The following is a 27,663-nucleotide window of genomic DNA, read 5'->3' on the forward strand; positions in this document are numbered from 1 at the left end:
TGATTATTTACTCAGTCTCTTCACGTTAGCATTTTACTGAAATAAGGTTTATCCACTAGCTCCAACAATAAAAAACAGTGAGAGAGGCATGAAAGATTATTTGCATATTTCAGTTGTACTACATTTACTATGATTTTAAAATGAATACAACTTTGATTTGAGTGTGTCCTTCATTCATGGGTGCTCCTACAGCATTTAAAGCTGACACAAATTGATGCTCCACAAGTCTGCAGTCCCTCAGGAAAAAACTATTCCCTGGTTCAGAGCTCACTGACCACCTTGTTGCACTGCCAGCCAAGGCTCAGTGCAAGTGAAAGGCAGGACTGTGACTTGTGTTGTCTCCCATTAGGGTAAGTCCACCATGAAACTGTATTTGTGGACGTACATGCTACTGTCTTTGAGCTGCCACCAAAACCCTGGAATGCTGGTGCTGGTCCCTGGACTCTCCCTGGCTGCACAAGAGGTCAAAGGAAATGGCTATTTTGATCTGTAGTTGACTAATATCAGATTGTCTCACCACTTCTTTAATACCCTCAGCCATGTCAGCTAAGAACGCATCTTTATTTTCATAGTGCTGTATTTATAAGGTTAATATGTGAAATAGATTTAAATACATGTCATCAGCAACCTTAAATCTATTAAGAACCAAACCAAAGGTTTGCGATGTAAACAGAAAGATTAATTAGAAGGCTCTTCTATGAAATTACATACTTTGTAATATACTGAATCACACAAACAATACCAGGGCCTGAAACAGAAGAGTACTCTCAAGTGCATAGCCTGCTTCTTTTTTAAGGTAAAAAAACTAAATCTTCAAAGATAAGATTTCTCAGTGAGGAAATAAAACAAGATACAAACATCAGCTAAAAATGTAATAGAAAGATATTTCTCTTGGGGTAAAAGTAACCTGCAAAGTAAAAAAGCAAGTATCTTTCTGAACATGAGAATCCAGATTTCTGTTCCCTCACAACAATTTCCCCCCGCCTCGAATCCTTGTATGACCTTAATTATTTGTATTTCCATTCACCTTTTCCCCAAACACAAAGCAAACAGTAAAGCAACATTCAAAATAAATAAAAATGGGCATCCAATTTTAACATATTCTTAAAAACCTCTTTTTGCATCTTTCGTTATTTCAGTTGAAATATATCATCTACCACTGAGATTTACATGAGTTCAACTTTTCCAACTGCTTTCAGAGAAGAAAAGCATTGAAAAACAGGTCAAAACATGAATATGAAACCCGGACACATTTGTAAGGATCACTCAGGATTTCTACTGTGAAACATACTAACTAGTTTAAAATGTCAATATAATCCATCAGAGTGACATTTTTTTTTCAAAAAAATCAGATGAAAACAAAACAAGAGCTTTCACATTTCTTGAGGGCATATACGTGATCATAGAGAACAAAGCTTGGAGAACTGACTGGGGTTTTGATTAATAATTTATAGCCAGAAGTCCTTAATTAACTGGTAGCATGGAAATTTATTATTATTTTTTAATCAGAAGACTTAGCTTGCACTGCTGGATGCAAAGCACACTACATTTTTTGCAGTCTGTTGCAAGAAATGCAGTATAGTGAAATAAATTGTTGGAATCTCTTTTCAGTGAAGAAAACAGAAGTCCTCTCTATCCCTACTACAACAGGTACACCCCCCCACTTTTTGTAATGTCCTATTTACAATGACACATCAGCATTCTGCAATTCACCTCTGCACTCTCCTGGCAGGCTCAGGTGAATGCCACCTGCTGAGAGCAGTCTTATATTTCTTTATACAGTCTCATATTTCCTGTGTTCCTACCCAAACTCATTTAGCTCATCTCATCCGTCTCCTAGAAACCACAGTTTCAGTGTGGGAATTTTTTCACTGAGCTTGTCACTGTGGATTATCCATTTCACTTCTTCGCCATTAGGTTCACTCCTTTTTCATTGGGCCATGAGAATCTCTGGACCACTCTGGTTTCACTCTGGGTTGTAGCACAAGATATACCTTGGATTCTACAAAGTGCTTTTATCTACCACCAGGTTGCAAGTAGGCTTCTTTTTTTGACTGCCATTTCAATTTGGAAGGAAATCACGTAGCTATGTGGCAGTCTGAGTACTGAATATCTTTATTCTGAATTTATTTGGTTTGCTCATTTCTGCTAAAATCTTCAGTTTAATTGTATTATGACTGGCTAGCACAGAGTGGCTCTCCCACTAATACCTCTTCTAGTAGGTCTTGTGTAACTGCTGAAACCAAAGCAAAACCAGCATCTTTTCCTGTGGGTTTCTAAAGACTAGTTGTTCTGGGAAGCAGTCATTTAATGCATCCAAAAATTCTTTCCAAAACCCAATTTGATGAGGCATTTCTTCAGTCTACAACTGAGTAGTTGAGAGCTATTACTATCTGTCCTAATTTTGCAGCTTCTCTAATTTCACTTAATACAATGTTTCATCCTTTGGACCACAGCACACTGGCATCTACTGTGAATGGTGGTCACTCTGAAACATCAAGGCTATTGTTATCAGATGCTGTCTTCAAAAGAATGCTTAGTCCTAAGGAAAATGATCAAACAGGTCTCTGACAGTCATTGATTGGTTGGTTTTTGTTTGTTTGGACAAAGTATAAACCTGTTTCTAGTCCAGACTATAGGGTTGAAATTTTCTCAACACATCCATGACTTCATCTCTGTTAATGGGACATCATCTACCTGCTGTTCAGGGAACATTCGTGGGCTCTGATTGCAGTGATTGCTGGTATTTTAGCATGCCATTGTTGAAATGAGACATCCTGCTGCTGTGGAACTACTGAGGCAGCCGATAATTTCCATGATCTCAGTGTTCAGGTTCATAGAACAAGATGAAACAGTCCAGGAAATGAAACTGCTCATTCATAGAAGAAATTCACACACTAAACTTCAACACCAGCAACAGTTTGTACACAAGTAGGCCTTCTAGTTATTTTGGCTAGGTGTATGGCTGCATAGAGTCAGAACATGAAAAGCCATAGGCAGGCTTTGGGGTCCATTCAGAACCTAAAGGTTAATTCTCTATCAACAGATGACCATGCCCACCTGCTGCACCAGTTCAAGCTTCGGCCTGAAGAAGGGCCTGGAGAAGCTGGGGTGAAACATTCCAGTCTCCTTTGGCCTCCCTCCTTTTCACCATGACAAGTGTTAGAAAAAAACATGGTTACCCTACCTTTGTAAGGAGATGGGACTACTGTTGACATTTACTTACGTTTCCTTTCACCTTTCTTGAGCTGGTAATTTTACAAAAGGGCAAGTTTTATTTCTTCCAAATACCAAATAAATTTAAGGAATAAAGACATGACAGTGAAAGAACTACTGGAAAAAGAACCTTCCTAGACCTTTCTAAAACATTTCTTGACCAAGGGAGTCGCGTGTCTTCAGCTGCACTGGAAGCACCAACACCTCCCCTGGACAGTTATTTGGGGGTCCAGGGAGAGCTGCCCTCTGCATATGAAGATTTTCTCTCTTGGCCTATCCAGGTCTCCTTTTAAAGACCTTAACTCAGATGAAAGGGATGCCAGCCACTCCACTCTGCTCTTCTTATGTAGTCAAGTGTTGAGCAGCCAATGAATCAAGAAGGTGATTCAGCACAAATGCGAGCTGAACACCACAGGAACTGGACTGGCTCTCATCAAAGTGCCAAAAGCCACAGGGCTAAGATTAATGGAAAAGTGCTAACTAAGAAATACCTTCCTGCAGGAATGTCTTTTGTGCCTGTGCCTGTCGCACTAGCAGATAGAGACATGCACTGATCACTGTCTGACTTATTGTTGAACAGTAAATATAAGAATCCAATAAAAAGAAAGATATGCAATGTTACACAATGTAGAAGAGCGAAGGGTGGGGCACAACGCTCGCTTTCCAAGGGGCACTAAAGCTTCTTCTGGTTTGTTCTCATACAGTTTATATTTGCATGCAGCATTTTTATTCTCTGAAGTATATAATTTCCCTGTCTTGTTGTACAGCACAGTATTTACATCCACTCTAGAAGATAAACCAGCCACTGGAGCTACCAGAGTACTCTAGGGAGGCCAAGAATTTGTTCACATAACTTACCAGAGTTACACATTAGAGTATTCTCTGCCCCGTGGCTATATCTGGCAGCCTGCTCTTCACAACAAACAAGAATAGGTACAAAACCTACTGCTCAAGAAGCCATGTCTGTCTAACAGACCCACAGAAAAAAGCAGTTAAGCAAATGCTTTGTTTACTGTAAGAAGCTGGAAGTACTACATGGAGGAAAACCACTATTGTTAGGTTCTTAGCTCATTCAACTTACAAATTACTCAAGCAATGTTATTTCTTCACATTTGAGATCTGATAGAGTCATTCTTCAAAAGGACTAAGTAGCCATATTTTGGGTTAGATTTTCTACCCAAAAATGTAAACCTTTATCTTGCACAATTCACTATTGTCTCACAGCTATTTTGCTATTGCCTACTATTTACACTCCAGACAATGAAGTCACTTTTGCCCTTTAATTTCCTTGAGGGAAGGAAGGACAAAAAAAACAACAACAAAAAAATAAGCGTATGAATACCAGAAGGAAAAATTTTCCATTTGTACTGGAAATACATTTTCCTATTCCCTCAGTGAGAATTAATTTTGGACACTACACACTAGAGAAATACTCTCCATTTTTGAATTCTTTTTAGAACTCTTTTGTACACATCCCAACAACATGGTAAATCTCCAAAGTTTATCTGTGCCTTACTGGAGTTCAGGCAGCTCTGCTAAGTGCTGCACAGAGACAAAAATCAAACTCTTGCTCTGTTCGGTTTTGGGTTTTTTGAATATCAAAAAGTTTGAGTTTTAGTAACAATTCGGTACCTTTTTGCAGCAGATGAAAGTGTTTCTTTTCTGGCAACAGAAACAGATGAGCTGTGGCTAGTTTTCCTGCTTCCTGTACTCCCGTTAGTTATACATGACATCGAGATAGCTTCTCGGAGGCTTGGCTGACCTAGAAAAAAGCAATATTGAAGAATGTAAGGTTTTATAGATGTATCCAAAGGTCCACATGAACAACAAAAAGCTCTCAGTTGTGGACCTGGTATCACACAGCAGCAGCCTGAGTATTCAGGACAAACATCCAGTGACATATATTCATGAAACCTTAACCTAGGCAGCTGGACCCGGGAGACCTGGGACACTAAGGCAGGCAAGAATATGGTCTGATAGAGGTCAGTTTCTCTACTGCCATGATGTCATGAAAGAATTATTAAGTTATTTAAGGGTTGTGATTCTAAGGATTAAAAAAAAAAATCAAGATTTTCAGTTTCATTTCAGCTGCCCCTTCCATCTTAGAATACCTTCCAGTATATGCTCTATGGTATAGCTATTAAGTTTCTGATACTGCTCACTCTGTAGAACATTTGCCACATCCAGTGGACATTACAGACTCTCTCCAGGGATGAATCAAGAGCGTATATGTGAAGAAGGCTGTTGTCTGTCAGATGCCCACTTCACTCACTGCAGAAGTTTAAAACTATGCAGTGAATGTGGGAGGGGATTGCAAAGAAGACAAGGGGGAGCAAAGGCTCTTCTATTTTCAGAGCTGAACACTAGCCTGGCCATTAGCTCCCAGACCTGCCTCTTCCACAGAATGCCAGTGAAATACAAGGCATTTTACTCGAACCCAACGTTTCGCCCTTTCCCACTAACTGTGTCTTTTTGTGTGCCTGTTTTATTTCCAAGGTCTTGCTCAGAGGAGAGTTTTGTCCCTTCCCCCTTTGAAGTACTAGACTTGTCCTTTTCCCCTCTGAACCGTGACATGCCCTGAGAAAGATCCCTGGGCTAATCTCACATTAAGCATCCAAAAATCAGCGGTCACTTTTGAGCCCCTCTGCGTCACATCCCCATTTCACAGACAGCAAATTGCTACTGCATCTCATAGGGTTGTGATGGCCAGTCACTCTGACTTCAGCAACAAACACGGAGGACAGGACTGACAGAAGAATAACAGCTCTGTGTTCACGGCAGGCTTTGAATAGTGTGAGATAGATAAGGCATGAGGCCACACACTGAAGATAAAAGTGAGGAGTAAAATAGCAGTTAGGGAGAATCGACAGCTCTGTGCACAGAGGACAAACTCACACAGATGACTCATTTGAACAATACCAGCCATGTGTCACAGCACAGCTCTTCCAACCAGGTTTAGAGGCTAATTAATTCATTCTTATTTTAAAGTACCACATTATATACAAGAGATACCCATCAAGGGAATATTAGATTTCAGAACTATTTGGATGAAGGCAGAAATGGGCTGGCCTACACAAACCAAATACTGCTTCAAATGCACTAAGCAGCATGTGGTCATATCTGAAATTCAGATCAGGAAAGCCAAAAGGGGCATGCGGAATATCCCAGGCAGAAATGAGAATAAAGGAAATCTGAAGAAAGTAAAGACACACTTAAAATCCAGAAACACTTCAAAGATCATTGTTTTTCCTAAATTCTGTATATATCAATTTGGTGTGGTTCCTCCCCGCTGGTACTTTTTAGAGACTGTTTTATTCGCAACACAAACATTTGGAATACAGAATTTATTTTAGAAATTACAAAAAACTCTACAAAAAACTGTACAAAAGCTCTAAAGCTCAAGAATTTTTTTACCCTATGTAACTCAGATGCAAGAACAAAAGCGCACGAGCTTAGAAAGCACATTTACTATAGAAGCCTAAAAAATCACCTTCTTTTATTTTCAGGGACAAAGTAAGTCATCTTCTTTGTGGAGATGCATAATATCAAGGCCTGTGATTCACTCTTGAACTGTATATGACCTTAACATCTCCATCAGCCCCTCGTAACAGATTAATGCCTCTCCAAGCAGCTCTAGCATGGCTTTCCAGAAATGTGAATCAGGAGACATAACTGCAGTAATTCCCAGCATGGTGGGTAAGGCATTCAGTGGGATGTGTAAAGGACAACAGTGCTACAGGCACAGGAACTTAATTAGATGGGGAACACACTCTCATGCGCAAGGAGCACACTGCTATTTTGTTTACTGACGACATCTAGAATAATTCCCCCTACTAGGTATGCAAAGTGTTAGTTACTGCTTATGTCCAGGGACAAAACTGATTACAAATAAAACTCTACATCAGTCTGTACTCATGACAGGAATATGCACTGCTCCATGCAATGATGAATACAATAAAAACAAAAAAAAGGGATCCAGACAGCAGCTCTGGGTTATTTGTTTTCCAGTAAAGTGGACACTGATGGTAGATCAGCAAAGTACTTCCCAGTGTCAACAAGTGGCATACAAAATTACATCTGAGATTAAGATTTTTGAATTGAACTAAAAACTATTTTTGCAAAATGACTAACAATTAAACATAACCCAGATTAAAAACTGCAGTGACAATTTTTTTTTCAAGTGTCAAAAATATATCAGGGTTTCTTACACTCCAGAACAAAATCTCAGTTGAGTGTGCCACCCTCAATGTGCAATAAAATGCAAAAAAGCAACAAAAGCAGCAAAAAACCCCCCCAACAAACAAAAATCCCCAAATCCCATACTTAACACCCCTAAGAAACAAGAACGCTTCCAAATTCTCTATATATTGCATGTTAACTCTCTATATATTTTAAAGTGACTTTTAGAATACCTACTTTTAAAGGGAAGAAAAAAATTCAATTGATCATCTGCAATTATATGTAAAGTAAATGCATTTATATTTTAAACCATGAAAAGGAAAGGCAAGTTTAAGTCCTGTGCACATCCCAGGCAGTGAAGCCTGGCTACCCACAGAGACAAACAAGGGGGACCTCCCGAGCTGGGTCAGAAGTCCAAGGAAGCTGACCCACCAAGTCCAAACCACACATCTCTCTTAATGACTTCTAACCAGAGCATCTCTGCAATCAAAAGATGTCAAAAATTAAAAACACTATAACCTTCTTCACTGCAGAGATAGTCCTTCATAGTAATCAAGTGCTTTTGCTTCAGAGACCTGGAAATAATGAAGTGGCACAGGAGAACACAAATTCCAGATCAATACACTAAAACAATGGAGTTCTCCCAGCACTGGGCTGCACATCTCTGCCAATATCATGTCATACACCACCTGCTAGCATAAACAGTCTGAAATTTTTCAGACTGAATAGCACTTAGCTTTATCTGCTAGTTTGGAACAAAAGCCAGACATAAACTGAATGTAGAATGAAAGCCAGTGTATGGTGACCAGGATTAAAGCCAAATTGTCAGAGATCAAAGTGGTAAAAATGTCTTTTATGGATAACAGATTCACCTCTGTTCTGATAATTTTCATAGAATAGTATCTGCAGAGCTCAAATGAAACATTTTATTAACATCTGTCAAGTATACAAATGTGTGCATGAAAGATAAGTAGGATTAGAAAAAACAGACCACAATAAACCAAAAATCTATTTCCAATTCTTTATCAGCCTTAATTAGCTAACTGGGGAAAAAATGAAGCCAAGCTGTTAAAGAGAGTGGTAAGTTTGAAAATGTGTGTCCTGTGATAACATGATAGCTTTTTCCTCCAAACATATTTACAAGGTGCTAGAGCTGAGAATCAATTAGTAATTAACTTTTCTTCTCAAACCCAAAACTTAGAATATTTTATGCTGAAATGTAGCTTATTGTGTTATCAAATATATTTTCTGAAACAATTTCCTCAATATCTTTGTATTTGCTGATATTCTGACAGGTAAACTGCTTTTCTTACAAAGAAAAACCAAACACTTGTTTCTCTTCTTCAGGTAATTTCAATTTAAAATAAGTAGCTGCAGCTACATTAAAGTTACTTCTCTGGGCACTTAATTCAAGTGGATTTAAAAGAAAAAGTTCAACAAATGATACCTTACAAAAATTTAAAAGTTGTTTTTTTAAAGGTAGATTTTTCTTTTTTTTTTTTTCCCCATTAAGGCATAAATCTCCAAATCCTTCAACAACCTTTAAATACTTCACTTTCAGCAAAACATGAAGAAGACTTCTATATTTCAAATATTTTACATGCCATGGGGTTTTCTTCAAATAAAACTGATGCTTGGAAGGACAGGAAACCAATTTAGTACTCTTACTAAACAAGTGTACGGTGTGGGTAACTCACCAGAAAGCCCACAGAGAGAGCTGCGGAAAACCAGACAGAAATAGTTATAAGTGTAGCAGAACATAAGATTTTATCTGCGCTTCCTTCCTAATAGAACAACATCAAAACCAATAGAAATTATGACAAATCCTAGACTTAGTTCAAGGCGTCACAATGAATTGTATAAAAGCAGCTAACTGTAGTCACTGCTCTGCTTCCAAACTTTTCAAAGGATGTCAAGTCTCTCAGCCTATGGAAGATGCTGGCAAAGAAATAGCCTGGGAGCACCAAAACTCTTTTCAAAGACTACTGTATTCTGAAGGGTAGGGAAATATTTCTTCAGTATTCTGTTTTATTCAACTACTTCCCTTACATACTAAGAATCAAATTTTGATTAAAACTTCTGAAGTAGAAAAAGTTCTCTTCTTCTATCACACGAAGACAGGTCAGGGTGAGACACTATATTTCAAATAATGAACAAAAAATATCAGGATAAATAGTTCAGTTCACTTCCTATGGGTTATGCTGCTTCTTGTTTAACAATCAAATTATAAGACAGAACTAAGTTTCAACAAACTTTATTATTCTTATAGTAATTACAACTAGCTGAAAAAATAAATATTCTTTCTATACTTTTTTTTAATGGAAGCCAAATTTCACAAATTTCAACAGACAGCTATTAAACATACATTACTTGTAATTTCCTATTAAAAGGAAAAGAACTATCTAAATAGAGGCATGTTAATAGGCAACAGTTTGAGAGTGTATAGCTAATGCATAAACAACCTGAGTTCTAAGTGAATCTCTCCTAGTAGGTAGATAAACTAACTTAGATGTTAAGAGTAATTAAATATTTATTTTGAGACTTCCTACGAGATTTTTATAAATAGTGACTTAACCTATATATTTCTAACTTCAAACAATCCTCATAGGGATATAAAACTAATTTTTCAGGTGTTAGGGGAGCCATGTCTCTGTTCTTTGGGCAGGCATTTTAAAACATGCTACAGGAAACTGAAGACTTCTTTGGCCAATTGCTTATTCAAGCCACACAGCCCTTTTCCTTCTCTTCTCCCTTCTATCTTATTTTGCTATACTTTCCCAGAGGCACCATCTACATGTTCAACCAACTGCCAAATGGGCTAATTCCAAGCAGAGGAAATAAAATTTTAACTATGGTAATTTGAAACAATTTGATATACTCTGGAAACCAAGTGATGAAAAAGCTACTCAAGCGTTACAAACAATAAGGAGTTTTCATTTGAAAAAGTTAGTGGCAACACTGAACTCTTCCAACATTGCAATTCTTAGTTTGAGAAGCACTGTGGAGAACAGCAGAGTACCACTCAAGAAAATTTGCCCACACTGTTCTAAAAAACGTACACAGATGCACAAAACATACCCAAAACTTTGAGAAGCAGAAGGAAAAAGAATAAGGATACTTATCACCACAACTGAAAATATTCCTCTACAATGAACAAGATTATTAGGTTACAGAACTACAAAAAAACCTCTGAACTTTGTTCTTCACTTCTCCTTCCTAAACTTGGTTTAGCTTGTTAGTGACCCTTAGTTCAATAATGCCCTCTAGATCCAAATTCTTTGAATAAAGGAAAATATACGAAGAACATCAAGAAGAGTAAGTACAACAGAAGAAAAAGAAAATATCTGCTAAGTCAGAGCAGAAGATAGGAAAAATAGGAAAAAATGCAGAAAGAACAGATGGCACTTAAACCAATACCTGGGAAATGCATTAAGACCTCAAGAGTATCATTATTTGTTATGTGAGCATGCAGCCTGCAAACTTCAATAGGACTTTTCCCATGAGTAAAATGACCCACATACAAGCTTGCTAGGTTAGTTTTAATATTGTGGATAAAACACAAAAATTGTGTTCTACCACTACCATAAGCATTTTCCTATTTACACTTCTATTTTCTGTTTCTTTAACATTTACTGATTAGACAACATAAACATGTACTCAGTTATTAGAATAACTCTGCTTATTGAATAATGTAAAGACTGAAAAAACAAAACTCAAATCTATCTTATGCTTTCATTAATGAAGCTTGTTGAACACCCTGAAGTCAATTTTTGTTAACATAAAACAAAATGACTTAATGTTATTGAAATGAAACCATTGTTGAGATAAGGTAAAAATTACATCTGAAGTACCTTGCTTATATGAGTGCAATGAGATGGAATTTGATGAGACACACTGTTTCATACAAGGGAGCAGGAAAAGAAGGAAAACTCAATGGGCTCCTCTTACAAAAGCCCACTGCACAAAGGAAAGGAAAAAAAAAAAAGTAAAAAAACCCCTACCAACTGCATTTCCAGTACATACCTGCTTTTGCAGGTCCACAAGATCACTGCTTTAAGTAAAATAAAATGCCTCTCAGTCTGCCACTCTTCATTGTCATGGGAAACCCTCTCTGCAGACTGCCATCCACTATTCCAATTTCACTTTGTGAGTTGAATTTGCATATGAGTTATTTGATATCAATTCCTGTCAAAGCAATAGGAAATGTTCCTCCAAAGGTTTGACTTTTGTCAAGTCTCCTTATTATTTCTGAGTCCACAAAAAGGACATGAACTCTTTGTTTCTCTACAGGCAGACATCAGATGTACTTTTTCAGGCACAAGCTCATACTGCAGTGAAATGATTAGTCTGAGAGATTTTACTGGTGCCACAGTGTGCCACAAACTTGTCTGCACACCCAGAGCCTGAGGGATGAATTCTCCTGTTACACACATTTTGACACCCTGGAAGGTTTTAATAGGTTTACCAGGCACCAGCTGTGAGCCAATCTATCTTGCTGGCAGCCACAAGTAACCAGACTGCTTTATGCTTTCCTTTTCTTCAATGTCCAGGTAATCTTTGTTTTTGGAACTTTTTTGTGAACGTTAACAGCATCAATCATGCATCAACAGCAGAGGCATGTGGCAACAAGAGTGCAGAGCTGCCAAATGCAAATAATTTCCCACCAAAGAAATTCTTCTTACCAAGCCATCTATTAAGAAAGAAAAGAGAAAAAGAAAAGAAATAAAATCCATAAACTCACCCCCACACTATGATCCCTACAAGCCCTGTAGCTGCTGGGGATCTGATCCCTTACCAAGCCCTTTCACATTTCTAATCCTCAACACTATCTTTGGACCTCGTAATTTCTCCTTTGTGTAGTTATTCTTAGCTGTGTGCAGATGGAGAAGCACTATCATAGTCTTTTTATTTTGAAAAGATTTGCTCTGTTTAGAATAACTTTGCATTGAGAAGTTACACGTGAACCCTCCCAGCCTGCTTTTCACTGTGAAATACAGACAAGTGCTAATCCTGTTGCAATCCCTGCTAGAGGTATTTTCCTTATACAGTATCTCCACTTCACGCTTTACTAGGAGACACTAAGGTGCCTAAAAAATCTTGCCCTTTATCTTATCTTCTACAGTTCAAAATCCATGTATGAAGAGCTGTTTTCTTCTGAGACAGAGCTTCACACACAAAATCATATATAGCAGCCTCCTGACTGAGAGCCCACGAGTTAGAAATAAAAATCTACTCCTGACCATGTGAATTTTTTCACTGGAGACTGGACTAAGTTCAAAATAAGCATGTGACAGAAATGTAGGGAAAAAAAGAAAAGCAAAGACTTAAAGGTTAATGCAAAAACTTTATCTTCAGCTACTGTTTCAATCTGTCAATCTAAAATAAATTAAGAACAGAATGAGATCACCAGATGTGCAATGCAGACAAACGATGAAGAGATCACTTTTTTCACTAAGTCGAGCCATCAACCTTAGAATAAGAAAAAGTAGTGCAAAAGCAATCGGGATGGATTTATCCCTTTCAGTGTAATTCACAGTCTGCTCACAACACTTATTTTTAGCCTATGAAAAATCTCTCTTCAAAAGACACTGCTGAGGTGGCAACAAGAAAAAAAATGGAGAGGTTTTAGAAAACTCATTTCAGCAAAAAGTAGAAAAGCCACCCTTCAAACTAGGTTAGTTATTGCCTTGTATTAAAACTCCTTTGTTTGATGGAAAGATTCAGGAGGGCTTTTTCTGGTACTATTATTCTTGCTAAGTTCAGTTTGTTTTAAAAGTATTTATCTCACTGTGTTGCCATACTTCAGATTAAGCACATGACTCCATGTATTCAGAAGTATATATACACATCTATCCTCTTTACTTATTATTTATGTCAGAATGTATTTAAAAGCTGCTGCAGAGGAAAATACTTCAATGATTGAAAGCTTCAGCTTTTTTTTTTTATAAGATAATTTACCTATAATATTTTCCATGAAACTGCAATTATTGCAATGCAGAAATCCAGATTTTTCACAGGATCACAAACACCAAAATGAGTTTTGGGGGAATACAGTTACCTTTGCAGCAATCATGACTTGACTAGTAAGAGTCTGCTATATACATACGTAATACTTCAAAGAAAACAATTACTTTTTGGAATATTATTTTTGTATGGCAATTCAGATCATCTTCTAATCCTACTTATTCAAAAAATAATGCATTTATCTCTGTTAAAACATTTGAAGAGTTTTTTAGCCATTGAAAAAACTTAAAATACAGAAATCAAAAGCAGAACCTAGGATATTGCAGAAAGCGATATATGAACTTGTTTTAATCCCACGTTTACCCTTCAAGTCTAATTTTACACTCTTATAAAATTTCAGTCTCTGTATGTAAACATTTTCTTCTGTGAATTCTATATACAGCTGATGTCATGATTAACAGTGAAGTTAATGTGTTGTCTGGCGGTACTGGGTAACTGAACACAACGGGAACACATTCACCACAAATTAAATACAGTGCCAATTAGTCATAATTCATTTTAGTTCAATGAATTAGATCATACATATACATGTTCCTGTTCCCAGCTCTTTTTGCTCAGTTCCCAGCTCTTTCTTCACAGTCCCATGCTGTTGCCATTCGTTTGTAGAGATATAATATGACTGAGCTGAAGATATTTATATATTCCACCCTCCCTCTGCTCTGCCTCCCCTAAATCATTAGTTTATTTTTCACTGAAGAAATTGACCTAGAGAATTCAGTATGGTCCCAAGACCCCCAGAAAGGAGATAGCCCAAGGCATTTTTCAGAACACAGGAAATTTTCCCTGCCTGTACACAGTTTGCTGCGTGTTAGACAGCTCCAAGCCAAAGGTTTCAGCCGTGTTTGTGCACATCCCAGCTGCTCTGCATTTAAATAGGAAGAATAAGGAAATATGGTGCGCATGTTTTGCCCACAGTTTTTCACTTGGACATTTTCTCATACTGGACAGCAGACAGCAGAGTGATTTAGTCAAAATAGCTGCTAAAGCTACAGTTAAAAAGAGTTTGAAAAGGAAGCATTAGTCTTGATGAGACCAGACATGTAAACTGGGTAGATAAAAACTGCATTTATAAGCAGAGATGACAACAGTCTACCATTTAGCAAGCAAGAGAGAATGGCAGGATTCAGAGCCCAAGCCAATTAAGCATCATGACTTCCTTCCATCTGGCAGAGAGACTGCAAAAACACCTAATTAAGGAATTTGATCTCTCTGTCACATCTAAAATAATTCAAACTTTCAGCATTTTCAGCCTATACAAGGCAGTCACCCAAACAAGCAGGCTACATTGTATCAGTTCAGGGTTATACTGGCACTGGTGTAATGCATGCACTGCAAGGCTGAAACACAGAGATTGTGCTCCCAGAGATCTCTGTGGTGCATGGTTTGATGGGGTTACATGCAATTATGGTGAATTAAAACCATGAATTATTTGAAATATGACCTAACCTTTTATATAATCAGAGACCTCATATATGCCAGAAACATACAAAGCCACAATTCTTTTCAAATATACAACTTTAAGTTGGAGTAAGTTCAAAACTCGATTCATATACTTCTCCAGAACAGAAAATGAAATGTCCTCGGGGGGGGCGGGGGGAAGCATATAAAAATTAGTGCAAAAAACATCTAGTTTCTTTACTTTCAAACAATCCTACATATTTCAGTGCTGCAATATAAAAGTTACTAGTGACTAATCAAAAGAGAGATTGCTGATACATGGCCATTTCTTACATCAGATCTACCGGTGGTGAGTTCTCTCTGTACTGGAACAAAAATTAACTATATTCAGAAAGCCTTCTTATTTGGTGGTAATGTATTTTGGTTTTTGTTTTGGTTATAATTTGGGAGCAAGAGGAAATGTAACCTTTAATATGCCCTTTCAGTTGAATAATTTCTAGGCAAAGTGAAAGCTGAGACTCAAAACTGTCCATAAGCCCCAGAATCCCCAGCGGCAGGTTAACATTCTGCCACTGAAATTAAAACAGGAACTTCTTTTAAGCAAGAAGTAAGGACAATTTTCAGGGATGTCAAGAACATAAAAATGTTAGCAAACAGCAGAACTAATAAGCATATTTTGGATATCTGTTGGCCACTATTATAAACCTAACTCCTCCAGCCCAAAATAGATCGGCCCTTCCAAATGAGACAGAAAAGGGAAAAAGAAAGTGACCAAGGGAGAACATTCTAACATGATAACACAGTGTGATGCTAGAAAGAGTTGACCAAATTTGGGCTTACCTTTACTTGGTGCTGATTTTCTCACAGAAGCTACATGGTCTTCGGAGATGGCAAGACGCCTTAGCACATCAGCCAACGCTGCTTTTAACACAGTGATTTCATCCTCTTGTTGCTGCACTCTCAGCTCCAGGGCTGAAAGACGGTCCTGGACATCGGAGGTGCTCGCAGCCGAGATGCTGTCATCTGTACAGAGGTAAAGCAGAGCAGAAAGAGGCACTTAAATGCTTTGTTCTGAATTAAAAGCCACAGAAAGAGGCATGTACAGCACGAGTACGTCTGTAGCATCATTTTGAAATACTGAAGACATTCTAACAAACGTGTTCAGGCAAATAGGGAATGGATATTACAGCAAACATCAAATTAATGCTTCCAGACAGAAATCATTACTAATCATTAGTTAAGACAAAGCTTAAGGAGCATGGCCCGATTAAAATCACAAGAGGCAATGTGCTTCCTGTGAAAAACATGCTTACAAGTAGAAGGAAGACTGAAATTAATCTTATTTAAACACCCAACTGAATTAACCAAAAAGGTATACAACCATGGTAAAATTCTGCAATACATTCTTGTGGAATTGTTGAAGAATTTGAACTATGACCCTTAATATTAAAGCAAGTTTCAAAGTTAAAAAAAAACAAGTCCACAGTTGAGCAAACAAGTACTGTTAACAATGACCTAATTGCATCAAATGACAATCTCAATTTAAATGGTCTAGATCAGAGTTCTTAATTTCAATTCCTTCTCTTTAACTTTTTTCACATCACCGCCCTGTATGTGCCAAAAAACATACAACATTATAACATTTGGCCTAGAGCGTAGGGAAAATAAATGCACTACAAAAAGGTTCCAAAAATCTGTTTGGCCACACAGAGATAGATTAGCATTGAAGGCCTAACCCAGCCAAATCTGTTCTTCAGTGGTAAAAAGGAAATTACAGCTTCTGCTTACTCTTTGCCTTTGACAGTTCTTTGCATTATTTCTGCCAAGCCAAAATAACACGTAACAGAGTTTTGTATTTGGCTGTTCTAATAAATCATAGGCCAAACACTTTAAAAAAAAAAAAAAATCTGTAAAAGAATATGTTGCTCAATCACAAGGCACTGAATTCCTTATCCATCCTGTTTAAGGCTTCCTAAAAACTCAGTAAAGAACTTCTAATACAGGTTTAGAAAAATTCACCTGTATTACACAGTTCATTTAAGTTCATATTCTACAAAATAAATACAGCAAATTTAAATGTAAGAGTAAATAGCTGGTATTATTACTGTGATTCTACTCAATCTAAACTTTAGTTTTCACTAATCTTAGGAAGACATATCAAGGAGAAAAAAGTTAACATAAGCCAGAATCCTAAAACTCTGATTTTCCCTAAAAAAAAGTCTTTGAAATACTTGCATAGGGGCACTTTCAAAATACATGTAAACAAGAAATACTGAGCCAAATTCCTACAATGAATTCACTATTAAGAGATTAATAAAGAGATTAAGGAGTTTAATGCTGACTTCGTTCAGTTAAAATATGATACTCACTACTGAAGGACCAAGAATTGAACCAAACAAAATAAAGCAGCATAGTTAATACTTTCACAACACAAACAAAATTCCTACTATGAGTTAGTTAAAAAACCCCTAAAAACCCTTTAGTAATGAAATGTATCCACAATTATTATTGAACTGAAAGGAACACTTAAGGTTACAATAACAAAACAGCCCCTAGATGACAATTTTGCACATTAATTTGCAATTTGGTTAAAGCAAAAGCAGACGTGTATACTTCATGGTTAGTACTCTATTCATTCAGGCTGATAAAAAGAACTGCAGGGAAATTAATTAATTAATTAATAAGGCACATAATCAAAACGAGATCCAGAGGCAAGAGATTAGAACTCAACACAAATTCCTTTAATACCACCATCCATAACTGTACCTCTCTATCTGCAGAAAATTTATTCTAATGACTCCACAGCCCAGCAAATCCAATGCTCTCTCAGCAGGACTTTACAAACCCAGACCTGTGACAGCTACCCCGGGCTGGGAAGGACTGTGTAAGATTATTTTATTAAAACCCTCATGTTCAAAACATAAATCCCCATCTGTTTTAAGGAGCTGGTAAAAGTTCCTACACGCGCACATACCCATGCGGCACATAAAAAGGAACCAAGGTAAATGTGCATTAATCCATAAAGAAAAGCTTTTACTTCAGTTAAGTAAATGGACTTAAAGTACCATCTAATTCATATTTCTACTATCCTTGAATTATTAGCCTTTAAATAGATGCAGTGGACGAGTCAGAATGAACACTCCAGAAAACAATTATTTCAAAATATTATTTAACTTCATAACTTCTCTTACACTGGGTACCAGTCCAAACAGAAAAAAGCAGTTTCACCTCTCCTTAAAAAAAGAGGAGGAAAAAAAGTGGGGGGAACCCCCCCAAACTTAACTTTTTTGCTTTTTTGTTTGCTAAATACTTCAATTAATAGCTATTATCCATTAAAATGGATAAAATTATGGATACATTCCCAGGCTGCATAAATATACAGCAGATCACAATGAAACATTTGTAGAAGGAATAAGTAGCTATGTCAAATCATCATTTTAGAAGCCAAATATTACTGTGTTCCCTGTGTAGAGTCCAAATAAGAGGAATTACCAAACCAGGAAAGGCTCCACTGTTAATCAGTCTCTCTGATGATCACAGAAGCAAGTGCTCTGCACATTTCTGGACATCTTTATTTCCCATGAACTACTTACATTGACCAGACTGTTGCTGTTGAACCCCAGCACTGCAAAATTGGGGCACATTATCCCAAATCCACAATTATGACACTAGTTAGAAACTTCGAAGAACAACAGGAGAGCAAATCCTGCAGCCCTGTAAGGGTGAGCTGCAAGGCTTCGACCCCCTCAGCATATCTGATGAGATGGCAGCAGAGTTGATTGGTGTTCTCCTCTATGAGCTAGGCCATGGAGGCTCAAGCCTTGAGCCAGCACAGAGAGGCAGAAGGACCCTCAAACTCGACTTCAACCCAACAGCACAGCTATAGAAATGGGGCATGAGGAGAAGGCCAAGAAGGTTAAGCCATTCAGCTGATTCAAAGCCAGGAAAAGCAACGTGCCCTGTTTTACAGGCTGAGATTTCAAACCACCAGTGGCTGCTTTGCCTTGCAGAGAGAGGGCACAGGAGACACAGAGACTGAAAGAAGCTGGAGAGAAGGATATCACTAGGAAAGCAAGAATGCTTTGGTTGATCAAAGAATACAGCAGCACACTGGGAAGACATTTCATTGCTCTTTATCATTCTACAGAAGTGGCGTCTGTTTCAAGCAATGACAATCATATATTACCCTGGCAGCTATTAGAGAATTAAAACGAATTATTCCCAACCCAAATACCTTGCCCATTACAGCAAATATTCAACTGAATTCCAACATGCCTTTCTTGGCAGTGTCTTGAAAAGTAACTCAAGAGGGATTATCTTAAAAGAAGAAGCCCTAAAAGTAAATAAAGCTGGAACCCGTGAGATCATTCTAACAAATCTGCACAATTACACCTTTTCTTCACAGAAGTTTTCAAAATCTCTTCCAGATTTCTTCTTTCATTTAAAACACATTTTATAATCTAAAGAACTACTTCAAAAGAAGTTCAAACAAAAAAAAAACCCCTTCCTTCAAGGACATGCCCTCTCCCTTCAGAGAGGAAACAGCTCTTTTGCAAGAACAAAATCAGCCGATGTGAAGCAAAATTCCATCTCCTCCCTTCCCATTCTCCCACTCCTAAACATCTGTCCTTTCCCTCGTGCTGACACAGACATACATCTATCCAGGCCTTCCATAACCCACTCTTATTTAATTAAACCAGAGGAAAATTTATTTAAAGACAGAAACCAGTTAAGCAAATAGAGCAAGAAAATTTTAAGGGCAGTTGACTATTGATTAATTAATTTGATTCATTTTAAAAATACCTTTTTAGTTATCTGGTTATTCTTATTATAACCAAAGAACACAATTTCTGATGCATTGGTCGTGTTTCCCAAGCTGTTGATGACCTACACCTTTAAGAGAGCCACTGGGAACAAGATCCATTGAGGGAAAAAAGCACCATCTACAGTGCTCACTGGTACTAGTGAGGAGACATCTACCCAGATGTGCATCTAAGGTATTTCAGTCTTAAAAACTGTTTAAGGTAAGAGTACTGGTACTCAAATGACAGCAAAAACATGCTAGGTCTAACCATACAGCACTATAACTTTCAAAATAAGATGTTCTGTTATTTTTCATAGTTCATTAGTTTGATTTTTAATTTTAGCCAGGAAAACAATAATTCTTCCCTTGCTTTTGGAGTAAGAAGAGATATACATGGGATGCTTGTATTCAGTACTCATGTGACACAAGGATGACCCTAATAATGAGGGTTCATTTCTCATAGTCAATGTACAGCATTGAACAGACACGTTACTCTGTGTGGGACTCCTCAGAGCCACAGACATCAAACCCATTCCTAGCAGATCAAACAAGGCAGCAATTCAAACTGCCCCTCAGACTTGGGCCAGGAACTCCAACAGGGTTATACAAGACATAGTGATGGTACTTAACAAACCTCCCAAGCCACGTATCACTCCTCTCCTCACATGTCCTTTAGCAGGCATGTGAGGGTAACAGTATTTGAAAAGCATCACCCTTCATCATTCGCTGCGTAGGAGAAATTTGAACGGGCTACATTTGAAAAAAATATATCTTACTACTGAACCGTCTATTCTGGGTCCCCTCAACAAATCCAGAGCATCCATTACTACTCCTCTGAGTCAACTCCTCCCGGCTTTGACTAAACCTAAGTAAGGAATTAATTTTAGACATAAGCAGCATTTCAGAAAAACAAATTTTACAAACTCCAGCACATGGAAATTTAAACCACAGGGTGGAAAATCCTATGTTTTATCCAATAAAGCCACATAACCCACAGGTAATTTTAAACCCCTGGCTGTTAAGGCACCCACTGCATTTTCTGTATTTTCCCCAGAGTGGTAAGAGTCTTTTATTAGAGAAAAGAAACAGAAATTACTGGGACTGGTATAAAGACCTGGCTGACAAGTTCAGGAGATAACTGTCCCCAAAGAACCTGTTCTCATCAGGACCATGATCTGCTCATGTGTGAAGGAAAGTATGTATCTGTACAACTTCCAATTTTTGTTCTAAAGACCACTGAAAAAATTGACTCTGGATGAGGCTTGTATTTCCAGAGAGACATACCTGACAAATTTAATTTTCCTACCACGTTATGAGAAAGAAAACTCACTGCACTTTTCTGCAGATCACCTGTCTTAGGAGTAGCTTATAAAAGGTGCAAAGATCAAGAACTGTGTTCCATATCTGTAATTTGTAATTTTCAACAACAACAAAAAAAAAAGTAGAATTAAGATTCCATACTTTTGCTCACAGTATGTCCTCTGAATGACAGCACAGGCACAAATTATCCCAGTTTTGTAAAGTATGTGAGTCATGGAAAGAACACAAGAATGGGAATTAAAGCACGCAACATCAACACAGAGGATTCAAAGAGCTCCCCCCAACACAAATGATATTTAAGTATCAAGTTCTAATTTGCCCCTAGAACCTAGAGCTAATGGCATGGAAGTGGAGTGGGAAGTTCTCCCCAAGCTCTCCCTTCCTGCAAGACTTCGGCCTTTAACTCTCTCATTTACCCTTTGGCTTCCTTTGCTAGTTTTTCTTTCTTTTCCCTAATCAAACAAAAGGATTGTTCTGACATGTAAGATGATTTACCACTTCATGCCTAATAATTAGTAGCTCTATTTGTATATGCTAAACAGATTTGTGCACATAGGCTTTCATATAATTTTTTCCTGACATGAAAAAGCAAAGGAAAGATTAAAAGATGACACAAAAACATTGTGACAAAAAAACCCAAATAATAACCACAAATTACAGAAAATAAAAATATTTTTGTAATAAGCTTGTGTATCTGCTGCTGTAAACACTCAGTTTTAATGCAGATAATCTAGAAATACATCATCATGAGATTCACAGGGCACAGCTCTGCCCATGCTGTATTTGACCAGCATGAGTGTTCTGCTTGCCTAAGTTTCCAGTAACTGCGTAACTCATTGGGCACAAAGATTTTATATTTCATACTTGCTGATACCAGCTTTGATAGGCAGACTGCAAAAACAGAACAAACACTTACAGAAACTTGTCATATTTGACACTGGTATCCATATGATTACTTGAGGAAGCAGATAATTATGCAGGCACTGTCTCATATCCTTCCCCAACTGCATACTTCCTATCAGCTCCACCTCCACTGAGATGCATCTCAAGAGTAAGACCATTCACGGGTTTTTCCCCACTCACTGGTTAAAAAGCCTTGTGGTTTTTAAGCACTTTTCTCCACCTAACATTGCTTGGCTCTTGATGCTCCTGATATTGTTCCTGATGCCGCTCTTCAACGCTTGGCCTTCAACCAGCAACACAAGCCCTTCCCCTTCCAAAATATTGTTTCTGATACAAATTAGCAACCTCTACACTCCACAGACAGAATTCACAGTGGCTAAGGGCTAAGTGACCCTCACCTGGCTCAGCAGCAATCCCAGCCATCCCAAGCTCTTACCAATACCTGGTGCCACTCCATTTTCATGTCACAGTAAGGAGAGGGGCAGGGAGCACCTTTTCTAACACAGAGGCTTGGAAATTCACACAGCAACCAGAGACAGCTGCAATAAACTGCTCTGCTGTAAGTCACACATGCATTAACACTTTAGCACACATAGATTAGTATTCCTTTGCTGGAAATATTTCATGTTGTGCTAGAAGCGTTACAACCTGTCCATGCTAAAATGCTAATTTAAAAGTAACAAATTAAGCAAGCATGAAATGATGTAGGTTAATCCCCTGTTCTCCCTAATGCCCAAATTGATCTAGCTAAAATTTTTAAGGAAACAACTTTTCCTAAGCTGAAGAGGCACTGCATCCCTGAGGTTTTCCTCTTCACCGAGGGCTCAGCCACCACTCACCTCCCTGCACCAAAAGCAGAGGGCACCCAAGCCACACTATGGAGAAACTCAACAGGCTTTAGCTCTTCAGGAGGAAGGCAAAGCCAGGCACTGCCTGGGGCTCCAGGGTGGCCACAGGAGGACACCCAGAGTAGGAAAGCACCTCTCCTGCACTCCCAAAGCCTCACGGAGAAGGAGCCTGCATGCTGTGCCTAACCCAAAACACCAGACATCGGTGCGGAAAAGAGCTCAGCTCTCACAGGTACCACCAGAAAAAATCGGGCTTTTGACATGTACAGGGCAGCCCTTCCTATGCACTTTGACAATCAAGCCTTCCTAGTTTCAAATTAGGCAACTACTTAATTAGAAAATTAGGTAATTAGCAGATGCTTTTGACCTTAATCTCTTTTCAACTTCACTCCTCATCTGTTAAATGAAATGAAATTCATCATCCCACACTGCATAAAGGTTAATTAACACTTGTGGGCTTCCAATGAACTACCCTAAGCGCTGCAGCAAGGTCAGTGTTTAAATGCATGCATTTTCTTGAGAAGCAAGATTAAGAGCCTTCCCATAAAAATAACAGAAAGATACACAAAGAAAATAAAGGTAACTCAAAATACCAACCAACTGCTTTATAGGAAGAATCACCTTTTCAGAGTTCTAACTTGGAGGAGACTACCACCAAGTAATTAAGAGCTGCATCTTAACATTTATATGATCCAGAAAATTCAATACAGTCTTGAAGGACAACCCCAATTCTGACTTTTAAGTTCAGTCTGACTTTCCACCTAAAACACTCTTTTTTTAACCTTCAGTCTTTAATGCACAAATCTACAAAAAGACAGCAGCATTAATTGTCACTGATCTGCTCAACACAACGAATGATGATAACCACAGTCAGGCTCAGACAAAAGTACTGCTATCCAAAACATCCCAAAGTCCAGTGAATGCACAGAGTTCATGGAGAAACATGGGACTATCTGAAACAGTGGTTTTCCTGGAGTATTCTGCAAACTCATTTGCACAGACAGGTACCAGCAGTTATGTGGGAGGCAAGGAAGTTGGTGTGGAGGCTTGTAAATGGAAAGGGGAGGAGAGGAAGGAGGGGAGAAGGGGGGGGGCGGTGGGGGAAAGAGCACTCACAGTCATCTCAGATTCTCCACCTCTCTGCATTCTCCCCTCCCTTCACCCAGGACCACTTATTTTTTAACTGCTCTTGTCAGAGTGATGGCGCTAACTCACGTTCAAAGTAGTGTCCATAAATTTAGAGAATTTTTTTTTTTCAGAATTTAAGCCCCAATTCATATAGGTTAGCTCTGATTATCCAAGCTCTATTTCCAAAACATATTTCCAAAATACATACTTTCCTAGTAACACGTGAATAAAATCCATGTTTGCAAAACATTCAATCTTTATATTACAACAACACAGGGAAAATCCAACATTCCCCATCACGAGCAGTGCATCTTCTCTGCTGCAAAGCATTTCAATTCAGTAATACCAACATACTTTCAACTTATGGAAAGCTTCCAATACCTTAAATATTTATTGCTTATTTGGGCAACTAACTTAACTGGGTTTTTGTTTGTGGTGTGCTTTTAACAAGTACTTTTTTGCCCCAGAGGAAGGAAGTTTCTACTCTTAAGATTGCTATATTCTCATCAATTCTAGAGCATCACTTCAGCAGCAAAACAGAAAAGCACTGAAATCATTAAGTGAGATAACATCAGGCAAAGCAAAATACCCTCTTCTTTTATGGATACATTTTATTTTATACCATGCAATGTTTACTCACAAAATTCTACTCACCTCAAATCCTGGCACACAAATGAATAATATCTAGTTTCTGTTATCTAACAATCAAGTTAGACATTATCTCTGTAAATAAGTGTTGGAACATTTCTGAAATTTTTTGTACTGGCTGCTTCATTGTGCTGCACATTTCTTCCCCCCAGGACTCAAAAATATCTAATTAGTAACATCAAAAATACCACTGAACAAACCAAGTTTCTTTGATCTCATTCTGTGCTATTCTAAGCCGATGTATCGTAAATGCCACTACGCCAAACTCCAACAAGAAAAACATAATCCTGGCCTATAGTATTAATTTCCTTTCCCAAAGAAATACAGACCTCCTTCTCCCGGAACACCCATCTACCCTGCAGGGAAAGCCTTCCCTTTCAGCTCAGCTGGAAAAAGCAGGATCTGAGCATTTTTGTGCTCAGCAGAAACATACTTACACCAGAGCAGGGGGAGGCACCAGCGCTGGCGTACACAGCGTGTATTTCACGGCTCTTATCACACCAAGTCACAGGACACAGTGATTTCAGATAAAGGGAAACATGTTTTGAAATAGACTTACCAACTCACTGCCTTATCTTAGTTTTCTCGTATTTCAGGTATAGGAATTCCTTCCACTTACTCACAGCCCTATGTGGCCGCTGCTTTATTACCTCTCCATACCGAGCTCATTCAGTAAATGCCAACTTTCAACTTCCTCTCTGACAAGCTAAAGTGACCTTGAAGAGTTATTGTCCTTCTTCACATCTTCTTATCCAAAACCTAAGGATAACAATACACTCTCTCCCTCGTAAAAAATAACCTCTAACAGACAAGCCTTCATTCCAGTGTTAGTTTTTCTCTCATGACCATCCACCCACAGCTCTGCCGCAGTGGGGCTGGAGCAGCCAGTTGTGCTTGCAAGCCCATCATGCTCCATCCGTCCCACTGGGCAGCATCTCCTGTGGAAGGCAGCCCTTATCCCAGCTCTGCCCTACAAATGTTACCCTTGCTGCTGCAGGGGACACCATCTCGCAGTCCTTCAATCTGCCCTCTGTCTCATAAGCAAGAACAGACATAAGGTTTGGCATTTTTAAAAGCCCGCTGCTTCTCGGGAATGCGAGACTTAAAGCTCTCTAATCACAAGCTCGCTCCAACTCAACACTTAGAACAGCAGCAGTTAAATTCCTGCTTTTGTTTACTTCCACCAAGATGCTTCCACAGCTTCTCCAACTGCTTGCAGTTTTGGTACTATAAGAACACCTCTACAACAGCTCATGTTTACTCCGGGTGGAACCAAATCCACAGCAGTTTTGGTTGGTTGGGGTATTTTTGCATATTGAAAAAAAACTAACCTCTCTCCATACCAATCATACTATAGACACAGCTGAGCTATCTGCTTGATTTCAAGGATAAAGCACATGGCTCCCACACAGCCAACCTGGAAGGTGGTATCTGCAACTACTCATCACACATTAGTCACAATCTCCAATTTGGTTACTACACAGGAGGAACTGTTGAGAAATAAATGGAATATGCGCACATTGTGTGTCATAGAAAACATGGGCCAGAGAGCAATAAGAAGTATCTCTGTTGCTGAAAGTCAACAGCCACTCTCAAGAACAGAGACTGAGTATAAATACAATTAAACTGACTAGTTCTTTAGCTAAGCTCTTTTCGTTTTGTTATGTTAGCAGTTAAACAGCCTCGGTGAAGTAACAGCTGTAAACAAGGTGTGGGTGGAAAGCACCACTCACACCTTTCCTGCTGCTGTGGCTGCTGCTGCCTGACAGGAGAGACTGACTGTCCTGCAACACACTGCTTCTCAAGAGCTGTAGAAATATTTAATATTAACGTTTGTTATAATATTTTAAACAATTCAGACTGCAGATCGATCATCAAGTGTTGTCGCACTCTCCTTAGCAAGGACACTATCAACAAGTTTCCACAAATGCTCTAAAAACAAATGTAATTGTGAAATGAAATGGATTTAATTCATGAAAAAGAAGAACTCTTGAACAGCATGGCAGACATCTGTATGTGTGACTGCACACATATTTCATAAAGCTGCGGTTAGGCTGCTTCCACAGAAATGAATACATAAAAATGGAAGCAGTTTCAACCATAATTCCAGTTGCTAATCCTGGCACTATTACACCTGAAATGGAAAACTCCCCAGAAAAGGGAGGAATTAGGTCTCACCTTTATTTAGGCCAAACAACAAAGCAGGTTTCAGAATTGAAGCAAAGGAAAGCAAACACAAACACTCGGAAACAGTGTTACATGATGCTACAACTTCCCAGAGAAAAATCAATTGCTGAACAGAACACTTTGGTTGACACAGGCAGGCTAAGATCCTCTAGTATTTCACCTTGACTGCATTTTATGTAGAAGTCCTACACAAAATTGAACTATCACAATCACTGTTGATAAATCACGTGAACATGTGCATGGAATTTGCTTACATGGGGAAAATGCCCTTTCGTAGGGATACTTTTTCCTTTTTTCTCAAAGGATCCCATAGGAAAACACACGTCTGTGTGGAATGTTTGCCAAATTTCATCCACTCAAAAGCGATATGCCCATCAAAGTTGCTTAAATATAATCACATTTTGTATGATAACCTGATTACTTATCTGATCTTTCTATAGATGGGGTCTCTGAAGCATAAAAAATATTCAGCTTTCTTTTCCCACTATTTCCTACAAAGCAACAGTTTTTAGGTAAAAACATAGCAAGGGAGATGTGACTGATAACGGATATGTCCAGTATTACAGATACTACAAGTGCTACAAATACTTGATAGGAAAACGAGACTTGAATATGGTTGGGACTAAGTAACAGCAGTGTCACAAACTACAAATAAGTTGCATTTTTTCCAATTTACTTCCTTCTTCCTCAAAATTAAGGCATTAATGAATCAAGAACTGATAACAATCAAAGCCTCCTCAGAAAGAGAAATTTTTATTTGCTTAAGTACACAATTTCAAAAAAAAGCAGGACCATTTTGCTGCAAAAGTACACGAGCACCAATGCAACCAGAAAGCCTCTGAATTGCCATTCAACCCACCACTGCTGCATCAGGTGTCAGTCCCCTGCAGACCTCAAAGCTCTGCTCTGGCTATCACTGGGTAACACTTTCAGCTTCTCATAACAGATCAGGAACAGCAATGCAAGGTTAGGCCTGCCCGAACCCACAGAAATAAAGTTTACAGATTT

General features: G+C 38.4%; 1 protein-coding gene across 7 annotated transcripts in view; it reads right to left on the reverse strand.

Moving 5' to 3' along the window:
• Positions 1-27,663, reverse strand: part of EML4 (EMAP like 4) — a 149,285-nt gene that overhangs the window by 54,447 nt on the left and 67,175 nt on the right. For all 7 annotated transcript variants that reach the window (XM_032102869.1, XM_032102867.1, XM_032102873.1 and 4 more), the window contains exons 2-3: positions 15,658-15,840; positions 4,849-4,978 (exon numbers count right to left, since the gene is read on the reverse strand). In XM_032102869.1, coding sequence (XP_031958760.1) covers positions 4,849-4,978; positions 15,658-15,840 — 313 coding nt within the window. The remainder of the gene's footprint in view (positions 1-4,848; positions 4,979-15,657; positions 15,841-27,663) is intronic.

Source organism: Corvus moneduloides, chromosome 3 (genome assembly GCF_009650955.1).
Source record: "Corvus moneduloides isolate bCorMon1 chromosome 3, bCorMon1.pri, whole genome shotgun sequence".
In the NCBI taxonomy this organism is placed as follows: Eukaryota; Metazoa; Chordata; class Aves; order Passeriformes; family Corvidae; genus Corvus; species Corvus moneduloides.